This window comes from Simochromis diagramma, unplaced genomic scaffold, assembly GCF_900408965.1.
Source record: "Simochromis diagramma unplaced genomic scaffold, fSimDia1.1 OVJJ01000557.1, whole genome shotgun sequence".
Taxonomy (NCBI): domain Eukaryota; kingdom Metazoa; phylum Chordata; class Actinopteri; order Cichliformes; family Cichlidae; genus Simochromis; species Simochromis diagramma.
Genome location: NW_024387156.1, coordinates 3,705,059 through 3,723,204, shown reverse-complemented (window position 1 = coordinate 3,723,204; position 18,146 = coordinate 3,705,059). Strand labels below are relative to the sequence as shown.

General features: G+C 39.1%; 1 protein-coding gene across 4 annotated transcripts in view; it reads left to right on the top strand.

The window, feature by feature from the left end:
* LOC120744258 (phosphatidylinositol 3-kinase regulatory subunit gamma-like) overlaps positions 1–18,146 on the top strand; it is a 189,150-nt gene that overhangs the window by 51,396 nt on the left and 119,608 nt on the right. For all 4 annotated transcript variants that reach the window (XM_040048528.1, XM_040048529.1, XM_040048527.1 and 1 more), the window contains 2 exons: positions 5,364–5,438; positions 7,179–7,253. In XM_040048528.1, coding sequence (XP_039904462.1) covers positions 5,364–5,438; positions 7,179–7,253 — 150 coding nt within the window. The remainder of the gene's footprint in view (positions 1–5,363; positions 5,439–7,178; positions 7,254–18,146) is intronic.

Genomic DNA, 18,146 nt, shown 5'->3' with positions numbered 1-18,146 from the left:
TATCCCTACACAGCTTTACTCTGAAAGTTACATTTTTAAGCAAATGCAATGGCTATGTTTGCTAGATAAGTGTGTCTGTATGCATTTATGCTAATGTATGCATATGAATAAATGTTTTTCTGAGTATGCTCATATAATAAGTCATCATACGCTAACCTCATAGCATTTTTAGCTGAGTCCCCGGGGTGGGGGGGAGGTTTCCTCTGACTAACATGCTGCCATGGTGGATTGGTCAGGAGGAGACAGTGGATGAATATTTCACTTTGCTTAGCTGTTAATATTGCTAAAGACAAGTCCTGTCACGGTTCTGGGTCAGTTTGACCCAGTATTTTGAGTTGTCATGTTTTTGCAGGTTTAGTTTAGTTCCATGTGTCATTTTCTGTCTGTCTCTCTATGTCGAGTCTGCGTCTTAGTGTGATGGTTTCTTGTTCCTGTTTTATTGTGAAGGTCTGCGTCTCATGTGAGTGTGTTCAGTTTTACCTCTGTCTCGTCTTGTTGATTATTCCCAGCTGTGTCCACCACCTGTGTGTAATTCCCCTGTGTTTCTCTGTGTATTTAAGTCGTGTCCTCTGTCATTGTAGTTGCTGGTCCGTCTGTGTATCCACCCTGCTTCATCTGTGTGTTTCCCTGCTGTCAATCTGTTTCTGCTCGCTCTCGTTCATGTTCAGCTTCGTGTTCTGTACTCAGTTTGTTCCCAGTATAGTTTAGTCTTTGTTCGGTTCGCATTTTGTCCATTTTTATTTTGTGTTTAATAAACCACCATCACACCTTTACAAGTGCCTGCGTTTGGATCCTCCTTATTTTCCACACGGCTCATCTCACTCGCCGTGACAAGTCCCTTTCCTGTGTACTATTTAAGATTCAGCACATGTGAGGAGATGCATTGAATATTATCAGCGGCTATTGTCATAATTTGTGAGTTTCATATTTTGAATTCATTCCATAGCCTTCCCCACTACTCCTTAATGTCAAGATGCTATGTGTCTGTGGTATTTGTCACTCTATAAGTGCTTCTTTCTTGCATCTTGTCTTTAGTTTTGCTTTCTATTTGTCATTTTTCCTGATTGCATTCACCTGTGCCTCATTTTCCCAGCTGTGTTCATTAAACGGATTGCTGTGTGTGTATAAATATTTCTTTGTTGCATTATCTGTTATCCTTTACAGTGTGTTTCCCTTTTTTATGGTCTCCTGCATTCTGCTGGATTTTCCACATGCTGTGTCATTATTTCTGTACACATGCTGTGTAGATCACATATTGCACATTATAGTTTGCCTCATCTCATGTGAGTTTTACCTGAAGACTTACATTAAACTTGTCTTCCTGAGATGAAACAAAACAGCCTTTTCAAACCAAATGTGGCTTCCCTCTGCTGTAGCTCCGATTAAAGGAACAGGACTGTCCAGTCAGGTCTGGAGTCAGCTGCCCCCTGGTGTCACTGTATATTATTGCAGAACTGAACACAGCACCTCCATCTGAGAGGGACAAAGATCTGAGATGTTGCACAGGGACTTAGGATGAAAACGTAAACATATTGGCATGTGAACATCAAATATGAGTGAATTTCATACTCATCGTGCAAGTGTTTGACCTAAACATGATTTATTATACATCAAGAGAGCCAATCCTGGTATATGAGTTATCAGAAGCTCCCACAGGCACAGAACAGCTTCTCTGATATATAAGCATCTTGCTCTATAACTCCACTCTCTTATCTTGATCAGATTTTCTATCTGTGTGTGTGTGTGTGTGTGTGTGTGTGTGTGGTGGTGGTGGTGGGAGGGGGCATACTAAATTTGAATGTAAACGCGAAATAGTGATTCTGGTCCTACTTCATAATGCCAGCTTCACCGATCAATAAATCATTTTCAGACACTGCTGATCGGGACCACAGCTGTTGGTAGCTCTGAGGGTATGACCACATCTGTATGTGTGTACCATAGTATCAGATTTATACAGTATAGTACGGTGGAAAATGTTTTAATGAGAGAACATCTCTGTGGACAGACCGCGCGCGCGTGTGTCCTTCCATCTGTCTTTCTGTCTCATTGTACGATGTGCATACTATACTGGTGCATACAGTCACGTTAATCTTCTCTTGGGGTTCATCTCTATCTGTTTATCTGACTTCCAACTGTGTCTCTGTGTGTCTGTAGGTTTGTGTATGTCTTTGTTTGTAGCACCCTACCCTCTGTCTAATGGCGGCTGGGGGTGGGGTGGGGTGATCTGCTGCAGAGCTGAAGGAATGGAGTCAGCTTCACTGTTCTCCTCTCTTCTCCTTTTGTCTTTATTCTCATCCACCAGTCTCTTCTTCTTTGTCCTCTTCTTTCATCATTTTCTTCTGTTCTTCTTCCTTTCTTCTTTTTTCTACTCTTTTGTGTTTTCATTTGTCCATTTACTTTTCAGTTCTTCACTTTTTCCTTTCTTGTTTGTCCTCTTCTGATTTTTCCTCTCATCTCTCACTATCCCCGCCGTGTAATATCCACCCTGATCTGTCCTCTTGTCTTTATTATATATTCTCTCTTTTTGTCCTCTTTGCTTTTGTCCTTATGTTTGTTATTTAATCCCTCATTCTCCTCTTCTTGGGGTTGCCCTCTTTTGTTTTTTGCTCTTTTTATCCATGTTGAATTCAGTTTTTTCAATGCTCTCTTCTTTTTCACTTTCCCCTCATCCTCCTGTTGAGACCCCTCTTACCTTCTTCTTACTTCTACTTTCTCCCTTCTTCTCCTCTTTTCCATCTTGCTCTGATTTTTCTCTTTACTCATGCTCTTTACATATCTCCTCTTTTTTTTTTTTTACCTCTGTTATCACTTTTCTTTTCTCTCCTCTCTTCTATTGTCCTCTCCTCTCCTCTCCTGTCCTCTGGCTGAGCTATTGTCTTTGTAATACATTTCGACAGTGACATTAATGAAAGCACTGTGCATTTAACGACCGATATCTCTGGAAATTCCTCAGCATTCTTTGTCATTTCTCACACTGACAGCCACACATGCATACACATCTGAAATAATACACTCAACTGGCCGCTCACATAAACATAATCAGAGCAGGAAATAGCAGGTCTGTAAACCTGTAAACATGGTGACTAAGTGTGTGTTAAGTTTTTAAATATGATTTTTTTGTGCAAGTGTGTTTGACATCATTAAAAGACAAGTGTCATTTACAGGTGTCATTTAATTCAGCGTGACTAATACTTGGCTGTGTGTGTGCTATGATAGGACACAAGTGTGACCATCACAACAAAGGAGGGTGGGAACTGCTAAGCTAAAACAATATGGTGAGAAAGAGTATGTGGGCAGAAGAGAGCAACTAGGCATGAATTGTTAGGTGAAGGAAAAGTTTATTAAGAGGATGAAATAGAGGGAGGGATAGGGACAAGTTGAGGAGCAGCTTGAGAAAAAGAAAGTGAGAGGGCACACAAAAAAAACAAAGTAAAGATGGAATAAAGGAGAAAAGACATTAACAGAATATTAGCAGTGTTGTGGTAGAGACGAGCCATGGGATGACCCTGACTTCATTAGCTACACATTAAAATATTAGATATAGAGAAAATAAAATAAAACACAAAGTTACCATCATTTTATAAAATCTGCATGATCCTGTCATTTGGAATGCTTCAGTGACCTATATTTAAATTTCAAGTAGTGAAATAACAGACTATATCTGTATGCTATAAGTTCTAATTCCACTTTTATTACCCTTAATAAATAAAAGGTTTCTTTCCAAACCCATTAGTTGGTGGCTTCCTAAAAACTAACATCATGTTGTACTCAGGAAGTCTCAAAACTCGTGACTAAGACCAACAACTCATCAGGGATCTGTTTACTGAGATCAAAGAAGCTGAAATAGGTTTGTTCATAGACTTCTGGCCATGCACGTTGACTTCTGTAAACCATTAAAGGAGCCCACCACTAGCCATTAGAAAGACTGCAGGCTTAAGGAAAGTCTACATTGGCTGCACTTTTCACACCCAGAAGCTCCCTCCATCTTTTCTATACACAGCATGGAGGAAACCATAGCTTCCTTTCTTGTGCAGTAAAGGTGAAATATTTGTAGAAACCGTGTCATTAACAAAGATCTGGTGAATGACCAATAAAAACTCACCAAACTGGTGAATAAAAACAATACAAAGGGAACTTGGAGCCATTAAGATTTTTTTAAAATGTATTGTATCCAGTATACTACCACTATACTATGTACAGTATACTACAGCATACTCCCCAAAAAATTTGTGCAAGCTGCTATTATTAACTATAGTTTTATTTTCAAGTTAGGTGATCTCTGTGGGAATAAGTGTTTGAAAAAAAAATGGACTGGTGTTTTCAACACTCACAGTGGATGCACTAGGGAACACTTGAGGTTCAGTATCTTGCACAAAACTACTCTGGCACATGCACAGAAGAATTGATGCATTAATCATCTGATTTGTAGGTGGACTGCTCTACCAGCACATCCCTGGATGCCCCAAATGTTGCCAATAATTTTAAAAGAATGTTCAGTTAGTTGAAAGATTTATTGGCTGCATAATAATGGATAGTATAAGAGCAGCTCCTTAAAGCTAATTTGTTCATACTCTGCTTTAGAGTATCAACACGTTTTCAGTGTTTTAATTCTACTTCACCAAGATCTCAGTAAGAAGCCCTGTGTATAGACGATACCATGTTTTCTTGCTCTTTCTTCAGTAATGTTAGTCATCTTTTTCATGCATATGTGCAGCATGATAAACCAACCTTTTAAAAATGCTCAGAGGTTGTCTGTACAGTGCATGCATACGCTCTGCTGTAGCTATTTATGCTGTAGTTACACATTGATATATTCATGTGTCGTGTACGTGTTTAGTTTTCTTTAGTGTTTTGTATGCTAGCACTAAAAGACTACAACTTAACATGTATGTATTTATGTGCCTTAAGAAGCTGCTATTTTTCTGTGTGTGTGTGTGTATGTGTCACACGGTGGCATGTGAAGTTTTGACCCAAGTATGAACTCATCACTGACATTTACAAGGCCTTTATGCTGCTGTCTGTGTTTGTTTCTCTGTGTATGTGTGTGTGTACACATTCCCTGGAGGGCACACACATGAAAGCACACATACGCACTTGGATCCATCAGTCTAGATGGGTGGATTGCAGAAATTGAAAAGAAAAACCATGCCTCTTGTTGTCGGGCTCAGCAAGTCTTCAGAAATGTTGGTTGTAGTCTTATCACAATGTTTTTCTCTTTTTTTCAGTTTTTTGGCAGTAGTAAATTATTTTCCAAATTATAATCACTATGCAAATGAAAAATTAGAACTAAAATTATCCTTATGTTGACGTCTGATTGTTTCCAGGCAAGAACAATGATAAAGGCTTTTATTTCTCTGTCTCAGGTGTGGAGGCAGAACTTCTTTCTGAAGCAGCACCTGTGATTGTTTGGAGACTCATCGAGACCATCGAGAAACATGGTGAGAGAAAAAGCAACATCATTGTGTACTAAGTATATTTATTACCAGGTAACTACACACATTGGCATCATTATTTTGAAGCCAAACCACTGTAATTATATATATATATATATATAACAACGAACATCCAAGAATACATTGGGAAGATGGCCCCAACTGACCGAGTGCTCAGTGAATACCTCAGGCAGCAGAAACCCAAGAAAGAGGAGGGAGACGAGGAACCATCATGGAAGGACAGGCCCCTGCACGGTATGTACCACCGGCAGATAGAGGAGGTGGCTGATATCCAGAAATCCTACCAGTGGCTGGACAAAGCTGGACTGAAAGACAGCACAGAGGCACTAATCATGGCAGCACAAGAACAAGCTCTGAGTACAAGATCCATAGAGGCTGGGGTCTATCACACCAGGCAAGACCCCAGGTGCAGGCTGTGTAAAGATGCCCCAGAGACAATCCAGCACATAACAGCAGGGTGCAAGATGCTAGCAGGCAAGGCATACATGGAACGCCATAACCAAGTGGCCGGCATAGTGTACAGGAACATCTGTGCCGAGTATAACCTGGAAGTCCCGAGGTCAAAATGGGAGATGCCCCCAAGGGTGGTGGAGAATGACCGAGCTAAGATCCTGTGGGACTTCCAGATACAGACGGACAAAATGGTAGTGGCTAACCAACCGGACATAGTGGTGGTAGACAAACAGAAGAAGACGGCCGTAGTGATCGATGTAGCGGTTCCGAATGACAGCAATATCAGGAAGAAGGAACACGAGAAGCTGGAGAAATACCAAGGGCTCAGAGAAGAGCTCGAGAGGATGTGGAGGGTGAAGGTAACGGTGGTCCCCGTGGTAATCGGAGCACTAGGTGCGGTGACTCTCAAGCTAGGCGAGTGGCTCCAGCAGATCCCGGAAATAACATCGGAGATCTCTGTCCAGAAGAGCGCAGTCCTGGGAACAGCTAAGATACTGCGCAGGACCCTCAAGCTCCCAGGCCTCTGGTAGAGGACCCGAGCTTGAAGGATAAACCGCCCGCAGGGGCGTGCTGGGTGTTTCTTTATGGGGCGTGCTGGGTGTTTTTTTTTTTTATATATTATGGTAATTGCTCTTTCTTAATTATATATATTAAATAAAGAAGAAAATACAATAAGTCTAATAAGTCTAATTTTTACAGAGGAGTTTACATTTTGCAAAATGTACACCTAACTAAGACTCACTGCTGCACAAATTCATAACTCAGCATGTGACCACTGAGTACATTTCTGCATGTGTACATTTCTGCTTCTGGGCTACAAATCCAACATGATGATTAGTGAGTTTTAAATATGCTCGGAGCCTTATTGTCAAATGTTGCAGAGAGCCAGGCTGGTTTTACTTTTCATGAGTCTAACCATGTCCTGACTCCTGCTCTGTGGTTAGAGATGTGAGATTAATCTCCATCTTTTCATTCCGTCACTTATTCAAAAATAAATCCACCTTCTCCCACATGAGAAATAATAAATACGTGTGGTATGGTTCTGTCTTCTGAGGGCAGCAGGTGAAGAATTTTATAATTCAACAGGGCTGCATGAAAAATATAACACAATTCACCACATTTAGCCTGGAGCCTGAATAGCAGACTTGATCATTTGTATAATATAATGTATATCACTGTTTCTTAGCCCAGAGGAACATCATATTTTCTGTCTGACACAGTCATTTCTCAACTGACTTCGTTCCTCTTCTTCCGCTTGTGTGTGCTGTCCAGATCTTAATGATTCTCTGTACCAAGCCCCACCAGCATCCAGTGGACCTGTAGAGCTCCGCCAGTCTCTAGAATCAGGTACGGACCCCTTCAAAATAAGTTAAATGTTAGAGCAAAAATAATGTATAATAATGTATTCAGTAAATATTTACTGAAAGGTTTTTTTATGAGGTGCCAGTTCAATCAAACGTCCAAGATAAGGCGGTAATGAGCTGAGTCTCAGACTCTGAATGTGACCAATTTGTCTGAGTATTTAAGGAAAATATTGCTTGACCATTCATATCTAAATGATAGAAATATTTTAAATCATATCACAATGAAAGTGATCATTCTCTTTACATCTCAGTGTCATGAGCTGTGTACAGGCAGGAACTGTGGACCCAAGGTGCAGACACTTTGAGCAGGCAGGCAGGGCAGACAACATAGGATGAGGGAGACCACAACACAGATCAAAGAAAACACAGGGCTTAAATACACAGAGGGAGCAATCAGGGAATGGGAGACGGGAGGGAAACACAGCTGGGACAAATCATGGCTAAGACATGGGAAGCAAAACCAAACACATTAACATGAGACACGGACCTTTAAAGTAAAACAGGAAACATAACACAGAGACGCAGACTTGACAAGGGGACACAGCTGACAGGGGAGACAGAGCAACTATGGAACACAGAGACATAAACTATAAGACAGAGAACTCTAAGAAACCAAAAAACTAGAAATGATAAATAATATCAAAATCAAAGTTCAATAATGATGTAAAACTGAAAACCCCTAACACTCAGAACCTGCAAAGATTCTCATATTGCCTCTTTGCATCCTCTAACTTACTCCCATCTTTGGCCAAAATTAACTATTGTCTCTGGGAATGGGCTTGACTACCAGTATGTCAGTGTCAAGTTGACAACTGCTGATCATATTTGGTGATGTGATTTGTGGTGATCACCAGCTGGCACCAGAAACATGTCACCAAACAGCTGATTAGTATGAGGTTGACATGAAAAAGGTTATTGTAACCAGTGTGTCAAAGGTAGCCCTTAAAACATTTTCCATTATGTTAAAAAGGGACAGTGGTCTTGATAAAAGTATCACTAAGTATCAGTATCAATAATGTTACGACCCGTCTAGGACCAGGCAATAACATGAGTGAGGCACTCGCTCCCCCCCCCCAAGACCCAAGCAGCCACAGGAAACAAATCCGTTCTTTATAATGCCATTTATTTATAAAGTGAAAAAGAGGAACAACAAAAACAGGAGTGTCAACACTTCAGGGTGAGCCAAGGCCAAAGTAATAAATAAAAACAAATCTACACAAATCCCGCACCCCTGACCTTACCAAAACAAAGTCAAAAATAAAGACAGAGTCTGACCTCCTTAACTAACTCAAAACAGGAGAAAACGGGTGATCAAAAGAAACGGCTGCTCACCCCTACCCACTCCACTTCCATAACTTTCAAGCCACACAGCAGCCAGTGGTTGCCACAGTTACACTGCTGGGTCATGAGGAGAAACACGAGGACCTCTCCCGCCGTAACACTCCAGCCTCCTTTTAATGGGCGGGTCCTCCAGCTGGAACCAGTCACGTCGGGGCGGTGTATCCACGCACCAATCGGAGCAGGGCCCTGGCACAGCTGAATTAACATAAAAAGATACATCACCTGCACAAAACAAAACACATGAACATGCAAGTTCGGAACACTAAGAATATAAATACCAGTATTTGTATTTATAAAATCCTAACACTACCTATGACTTATTTTTTTACTCTTGGTGTCGGCATGGTAACTACTGCTGTACTCCCTGTCTGTCATGGAAACTTGTCAGCACACTGTAAACCTGAGGAAATTTAAAATTTAAAGTTAATAAACGTAAAAGTCCAAGCATACAAATCTCACCTTTGTGTTCTTTTTTAATTAAGCAAAAGTCAAACAGGACCTTTGATAAATCAAAACTGTAATAAGTCAAAAGTGCCTCATTCAGCCATTTACACTAGCACCTTTTGCGACACTGCAGTGGTTTCTATCTTATATTCATACATCGGTGAACACATCAGAGAGCAACTTGGGTTTCAGTATCTTGCTCAAGAATACTTGACCAACCGAATTAGCTGATGACCTGCTCTAGAGTATTGTCTATTATAACATCAAACACAAAGGAGCTATTCATTTATTTATTTTGTAGAAGGAAAATCTGCCCTTTACACTTGATAGCATTTAGTACCATTTTAACATTGCTGATGATTGTGGGTATTTCTTAAGAGTTCCTAATAGAAAAAAATGACCAGACGTTTCTTGCCTGTGTTCAATGAGCACAGAGTAATACACGTCCATGATCAGTGATCCAAACACTGTGAGTGTAATATTCACAGGCTCTGGTCATGCAGAAAAGCTCACTTGCACGCATGTGGTGTGAGTAAACATCATTCAGTTATTAAACGTGGGAGGAAATCCATCCAGATACAGGGAGAAGATGCGAAGTCCACACAGGAACGTGGCAGCCAAACAGGAGAATTAAATCAAATTAACTAAGGGACTCTGACCCGAAGGATGGAGAGCCAGTCCAGACCACCTGTACAGGGGTATCTGGGATCTAACAAAGTGCAAACCAGAAAATATCCTGGGCATATACAAACTGTGGCACAGTGGTTCAGTAGTTAGCACTTCTGTCTCACAGGAAGAAGGCTCCTGGTTCCAATCACAGCAGGGGCCTTTTTAAATGGAGTACATGTCCTTGCATGGGTTTCTTCCAGATGGTACCTTTGCTTGAATCGCATAAAATAATGTTAAAATAGTGTGCCTTTTACTGCTTGATAATATATTGTATATCTACCATTCTGTATACATAAATAGCTGGTGTTCCAGTAATTATTCTTATTGGTTAGATTTCTCTATATTGTAACAGCATGGGCGAAAACTGTTTTTTAAACTCTATCACTATTACCAGTTCTTTCAGGTCAGATAATTATTGAATTATTGACTTACAGGCACCTCTTTTGTTTCACTTAACACTGACTTCACACAGGTCCCTTTTCTCTTCTTGTTCCACACCTCGTAGCAATAACTGCACAAACATGGTTGCTCTATTCAGAATTGTCCTGAATGCATTCAAACTGGTACACGTACAATGACATGAAAAAGCATTTTGCCGCTTCCAGATTTCTTTGGTTTTTACATATTTGTCACACTTTCAGGTCATCAAACAAATTTTATTGTTACACAAATATAACTTAAGTAAATATAAAATGCAATTTATTATGGGTAAAAAAGCTATCCAAATCTATCTGCCCCCCTTCCCAGCATTGGCAGGTGTACCAAAATTATTCCAGAGTAGAAACACATCTAATCTGGGAGATCAAAAGAGAGGAAGAGACTGAGCAAAAATGTGATCCATCTTTGACTTCTGTGGCAAAAACCTATGCTGACCAAAAAAAGAACATAAAGGCTTTTATTAGGTTTAGGGGCAATTGTCTGCTAACAATAGCTCAGTAGAGCAGATCATCTACTAGTTGGAAGGTTGGTGGTTTGATCACTGGCTGCTGTAGTCTGTATGCCAACATATCCTTGCTGAACCCCAAGTAGCTGCCCTATTTGTTCATCAGAGTGTGAATGTTAGATAGAAAAAGCATAGAAAAAAGTGCTTGTGTGAATGAGGAATGTTGTATAAAGTGCTTTGACTGCTTAAGTAGAGTAGAAGAGTACAAAATAAAAACCATCCCATACTACACAGGGGCCATGGAGGTTTGCAAAATCCTATTCTTTTGATAAATGAAATCATCATTTTAAAAATATTTTTTATTTACCGAGGTTACCTTCATCTAACATAAAAATGTGTTTGATGTCATGCAAGTGTGTGCAAAATGTGCTAAAATATGCCACAAATGCTTTTTCACTGTACTGTATATGTAACTGTCTAAAAGCTATTCGGTTAGCAGTGAAGCCTTCTTGTGTACTAAAATAGCAACATCAAACATTTGTTTTAGCTTGTGCACTCAATTGAAACTGAAATTATGTTTCTTATCTTTTCAAACAAAGTGACTCTTGCTAAAATGAAATGGGCTCTTCCTTTTGCTGTGTTGGTTAATTTTTAATCATCTGCAAGCAACAAGTGGATCATCAGAAAACACAGCTCCAAAACCAGCTGTGTTTTAGTTTTGTTTAGTGAAATTCTAGTAATTTATTATTAAAGACAAAACTTGGCCAAATTGTAGTATTTGAAGTTCAGTTTTGGCACCACCAGGGAGTGCTCTGGCTCTGTACTTTAATTTTGGGAGAAAGGGGAGGGGAGCTCACAAAATTACACTCTAGACTCCACTCTCAGTTGGAGCATGGTAAGCAGGTAGCTGGCCAGGAGGATATGAGACATTTATTCTTAGTTTTTGTTATTTATGCTTATGATAGTGGGTCAATAACAGATATTTCATTAGTTCTTACCAGTATGGTGTGATGTTATATAAAGCTTATATAAAGCTGAACTTTGCCCTAACACATGTCCACTCTCTGGCACATTTACATGGAATTATTATTGTTAAAATATTATTTTTATTGTAATAACAAGAAGAATATTAAGATAATGGTTAATCGAGTGCACTCCCTCTAATTTTATATATTAGTAATATAATTTACAAAGTAAATCTTGAATGAAGATAATACTAAAACTATTTAAAAATGTATTTTATGGACTGATGCAGAACTAATTTCAGTGTTTCAGTAGTTATGCTACCTGGAATCCTAAGAGGTTAGCACTAATGATGCTACATCACTATTATGTATTTTTCATCATTTATGTTATATGTTATTGTCTTTCTAAGTCTTAAAAGAAATACTAAACACACACACACACACACAGAGCTATAAACATAGGCTTAGGTAATACATCGTACTTTCAAAAGGTTTTAAAAAGACTGAAGACATTGGATGCTGAGCCACACAACATAGTAAATGGACTGATTCTTATATAGTACTTTTGTTATTTATCCGAGCACTCAAAACACTTTACACAGCTTGCCAGATACATGTGTATAGATACATGCGCACACACCTGAAACCTGACCCTTTTTAGACCATTACCATTGGGCCAAGATATGCACATATTATTGAATTAAAGAAGCTGACATATAGGCAGAGAAATATATAACAAAGCCCTGACATGCACACCCAGATATATGTTAAAGCATAAAGGGGCTGAATGACAGAAATTGCATGCACTCTATAACTGTGTTCTGTATGATATGTGATCTAACAGAGGTGGACAGAGTTTATGGAATATAAATATATCAAAAGGTAACTTGTGGGGAGATTTGTGTTGACGTCTGAGTATGAGGTCATGTGAATAGTCATAAAGGAAGGGTTTGGATGGAATACTGAAGGGCATGTAGGGGTGGTATATGTGAGAAACAATGGAGAGAGAGTGGGAGGGAAACAAGAAAGGAAACACTGTCTTCCTCCGTGCCTCAGCATCACACACAGGAATATTTTTCTCTTTCAATTATGGTTTTGAATTACACACTCAGAAGAAATACAAGGCAAAGATAAAGAAATATAATGAATGAGTGTTTTTCTTTAAGTATAGACTGTGTATAAGCAATCACTGTGGCTGATGTAATATCACCTGTTGGCTTGTGGAATCCACATTTTGAAGCCTTAATGTTTAACTTTTGGCCACCACCATGTTAGCGTTTCACAGACCATATTGACAATATTTGGATGATGGAGTGGAGTACTAAGTTATCAGCTAATGCAAGTTTGTTCCACAAGCTGCACCAACAAAAACTGTAGGGGGCACAGATATACGTGCCTACTAATTGGTATTACCTAAAAGAATAATAAAGTACTAGAATTTCACTAAACAAAACTAAAGAACAAACTTCTTGGATGGCCTGTACAACAAAGATTTGTTACATAGTTCTGTGAAGCAGGGTCCAAAAAGCAGAAACTACAATACCATTTTGAACATTCAGCAAAGAGCTAAGTTATGAAAAAATCTCATTATTAGCCACAGTGCCTTTGTTATGAAGATGTGACTATTAATAGAGCCCCAAATTGTATTTTGTACTACAAAGGCTGTAAAGATACGTTTTACCCCTGAGCCTTAATGCTGTATCGTCAACAAGAGCAGCCCAGCTGTCATAGGGCAAAATGTAAGGTGCACCCTGGACAGGTCCCCACCAGTAAACCTAAACCCACCAACTGCATGTCTTTGGACTGTGGAGAAAGCTATCAGAGAGAACCCATCCAGACATGGGGAGAGCATGCAAACTACATACAGAAAGGCCTTGGCCAGATAGTGGATTGGAACCCAGGACCTTTTTACTATGAGGCAACAATGCTAACCACTGCAACACCCTGCTGCCCTATTTAAAAAAAAAAAAAAAATTGACAAATAATAGGCAACAAAGTCATGTTTACTCTCATGGCAATCCAGTGTTCCACAGCCATTTTTCCTCCTGTATCTGAGGTTTGACTTACGGACAAACTGTGGTTTGCACAGAAGTCCAAGAATAAAAACCCGCTCAGGATCAGATCCTTGAACCCGTTCCTCTCAATCATGCCCCTCCAGGTCTCACTGTTGTTGCCCAATGAGCATTGAAGTCTCGGTCGGTCCGCCAGGGCCTCAGCTCCTGGTCGCAGCCCGGCACACATTGCACCCGACCTCTACTGCCTGTGGGGCCTGGCGCCTCCTGCAAGTGGTGGGCCTATTGCTACAAAGTCAAAGGTTAACCAGGAAATATGCAAGTCTTGAAGGTTATATCCAAATCCTCTATCCATGTTTGTATACTGTGTATGGTAGTACATTTATATACTGCAATAGACTTAGATTGGCATGATGTACTGAGCATTTCTCCTTCTCTCACTCCTTTTTCACTGACCATGTGTTTATACACTCCATTTAATTATGAGTTATTATTCATCTCTGGCTCCCTTCCAGAGTGTGTCTTTGTCTTGTCTACCTCTTGTTGCGGCTTCTCTGAATTATTTTAGGGTCTTTAATTTAGAACATTAAGTGGCTTTAGGAGACTTTTGTTCTGATGTGGCACTATGAAAACTAAACTGAATTGAATAACTGATAATAGTAAATAAAACCTTTGTTGGAACGGTGTTCTGATCAGTACGTTGCAGAGGCAGTGAAACATCAGTCTGCAGGAAGTATATCCAAGCTGCTGAAGTACTCTGCCTTCTCTGTTCTGCATTTGTGTTGCATGTTATGGAATAATATTATGTAACAGGGAGTTGTATATTGTACAGAAATTCTCACATTATTCCACAGCCTCAGATCCTGCCAACTGACATGATTGGCTGTGTGTGCTTTATTTGGTATGTTGCACGTGTACAGTATTTTCTTAGAGGAGTCAAAGTGAGCTTATAAGTGTCTGAGTTAGTCTGAAAGGGTTTAGGAACATTACCTCATCAAATTGACCTGTGATTGGTACATGGCCTGAGAGTTGCCATGGTAACAGCTAGCCTTTTTTAGCAGACTGGTTCTGCCGTGCCCACACAGCGCTCAGTGAGTTGGCCCAGTAACACTGTGTGTGTGCTGGAACTTCTGTATCTGTGAGTACCAGCATGTGTTTCACACCTGAAGAGTGACAACATCCATCTATCTATCTATCGATCTAGAGAGAGAGAGAGAGAGAGAGAGAGGGGCACTCCAGTAGCCTGCCATTGCCACCCTGGCAAATGGTACACACCAAGAGTGATGCTTGGTTGTTGGTGTACCCTGCAGTTTATTTCCTCCTGCAGCTAAAACAACTTGTTTGAGATAGTGGATCAACTGAGGATTTCACTAAAAGCTATTATAAGCTGTGCAAAAGTACTTTAGAGTTTAAGAATGTTCTTTCTGTGAAAAGTATAAAAGTAGTAGTGTTTTTTTGATTTTATTACAATGGGAAACATCTTTATTTTGTATGTGTACTAGTATCTCTGGTGTGAGGCCTCTGAGTATGTGTGTTTTATGCTTTTAACTGAGTTTGAAGTAGTTGCTTGTGATGATTACATGGAAGTGCTCAGATATATGCAAACACACAAACACTGTGCAATGGCACAGAGTGGGCAGTGTCTGTTTTGGAAATGATGAGTCATGTTCACTTAAACTGTTACAGAATATTCTGCTACGCAGAATATAAAACAGTGTGCATGGAAGCATAGAGAGACACTGCAGATGGATGAGGACATACTACTTTGTTATCTTTGCTCACATTTTCCCATCAAATTATTTGGTTGCCTCTCACAGCAACAAGCAATCTACAACACTGGAACTCTTAAATAATATTATTTCTTTTTGCATTTTTTTAGTGCTCTTCAGTCTCTCTCTGTCTTCCCTTTTGAACTTTTATGTCCTTTTTTATTCACTCATTCATCGCCATTCCTTTTCTTCTCCCTTGTGCTTCAGTGACAGTGGCTGCTGAGTTCAGCAAAACAGAAATTAAAATCGCTCCTCTACTCCATCTTTTTCTTCCATCTGCATCCTTCTATTCTTTCTGTCTCTGCTACCAGTTGTCTCCCAGTCTCTGTCCTGCTATTGGTTGGAAGTGATGTCATCATCTTCCTCTGGGGTCCGTCAGTAACCTATTGGAATCCAGTAATTTTACAGTCAGCAGCTGCACATACTCATAAACAGCTGATCAGACATTCGTTCACAGTGGATGTGTGGTGGAAACAGTCAGTCAGTTTGTCGCAAAGCATTTGGTAAAAATTGATAAAATGGTTCTTTGGCTCCAAATACAGCAAGTATTTTTAAGAACTTGCTAGAGGAACATTTTATTCCACTAACACTAATTGCATTATATATTTATTATTTTTCACCCAAGAGGGAAAACAAAGTGTAGAAATATACATTCATATTTTCTTGCAGGTGTATTACTGACACTATCTTACAGCGGAAGAAATGTAAGAAATATTGTGTTCTTGAGAAATAAAGTAAGAGCGTAGAGGTGTGGTGTGCTTTTATAGGAAAGAAAAACCTGCCAGAGACATCTAGTTACCCTTCATTCGGTCATTAAATATACCCCTCACTCCCATCTTAAAAGGTATTATTGATTGGCCCACCAAAACAAACAGAATTTATAGAGTAATTTCTCTTGTCACTTCATCTCATGGTGGCAGCAGCATCTGAGCTGATCTCTGTGTTCCAACCAATGACTGTATAAAGGTTTTTTACACTCATTGGTTGTAACAAGCTGTGGCTAATGCCATGACACCTCTGAAAAAGAGATACTGAAGGCTAGACCTTTACTCAAAAAATAACTATTTCAATGAACATAAAAAATAATGAAAAGGATTTTCATGTGATTAAATTAAATTTATTTTAGCATTATGCAATTCTGTTATTCAAATTTAATGTACTTGAGTTGGACCAACGTAATTAAATAATGATGAATCAACTTATTTACTCCAGTTGAGTCCAACTTAATTTAGCTGAGTTGACCCAACCCATGCAAAATGAAGTTAGTCCAACAAAAATACTTAATGCTAATAGAAAGTAATAGATTAATGTGAAAATCCTTCCCATTATTATTTTAAGTTCATTTGAAGAGTTATTTTTGGAGTGTCCAATAAAATCTAGAGTCTGTTTAACATAAAACTTGAATGGCTTTATAACAACTTTCACGTAGCTGTCACTCCATCCATCCTCTTATCTTTATCAGAGTTGCAGGGGGGCTAAAATATAACGACCACCCAATTTCATCTTTTTGAGTGTTCCAGGAAAGATGGAAATTGCAATGCTGTACGTTTTCACAGACAATCAAAACAATTGTGTTTGCGTAATTTGCAGAGTAAGAAAAAAAGGAATTGAATGTCAAGAGACACTATCAGACAAAACATGCTAATTCATATCTCCTATCATAGAGCAATCATGCTGAAAAACCTTTCACAGAGAGTGTTTATCAAAGACTGTGTTATGAAATATGTGAATGAAAAGTACATTTATTTTGTTCAGGCTTGAACACACCTAATCACCATAATAATACAAACGGTTGTATTATTAAATATAAAATGTTTAAAAAAAAACAAAAAAAAAAACCCACAGTTTTTATGTTTCAAAAAAGGAATGAATGATTATTGGCCCCTGAATGATTTTCCATTAATAAATCTGGCACACTTGAAAAAAAGTCTGCATACCCCTGATATAAGCCATGACAGCATGATTTCCCAAACTTTAACCTTTATTGGCACCATATACTAATACTGTAGAAATTAGTTAGTTTCTAAATATAAATCTTTAGTGGTAGAAAGTCAGAGACAGGTAAAATTCATATTATTCATAGTTATACTGTATGATATAGTTTATATTCAACCTGAACAGACTTTGACTTTTAGGGCTGATACTGATACCAAAAACTCTGATATTACTATGGCAGCCAGTTTTCTTTATACATGTATATTTATTTCAGGAATATGTTTTGCAAACTGTTTAGCAACTTACTGTAAAGACAGTGACCCTGCTCCACTGTCTGCTCAGCTGTTATGCTATTCTGCTACGTGCTGCAGACTGTGCTTGGCTTGATATACTAGTGTCATACATCAATATCTACTATTTTCGAAAAAATGCATCCATGTCCTCTGTACTGAAATCTTTTCATGTTTTCCAGTGTAACCAGTGGGGCTTTTGGGGAGCTGACACTCACAGGGGATTGATGTTTTTGTCAGTGTTAGCTAAAATCATACTGAAATGTATCCTTCTCAGCAAATATAAATCCTAAACCAAAATGCTGCATAGCAGTTATGAGGGGATTTTTACAGTTCTGAAAAGTTAATTGGATCAATCTGTGTTTCAGCGATGGACTGTTAAGCAGCTGTCAAATCATTTTAGCAAATAGTCTACAAAGAGTTTGCACAAATTAGACTGACCATAGCTGTGGCTTTCTGATCGCGTACTCCTATGGGAGAGCTTGTTCTTGGATCCACTTTTTTTTTTTGCTCTTCTCATACTGGAGATTCCAATGCAAAGGGCTCATTGTATTTTTTCCCCAGACTG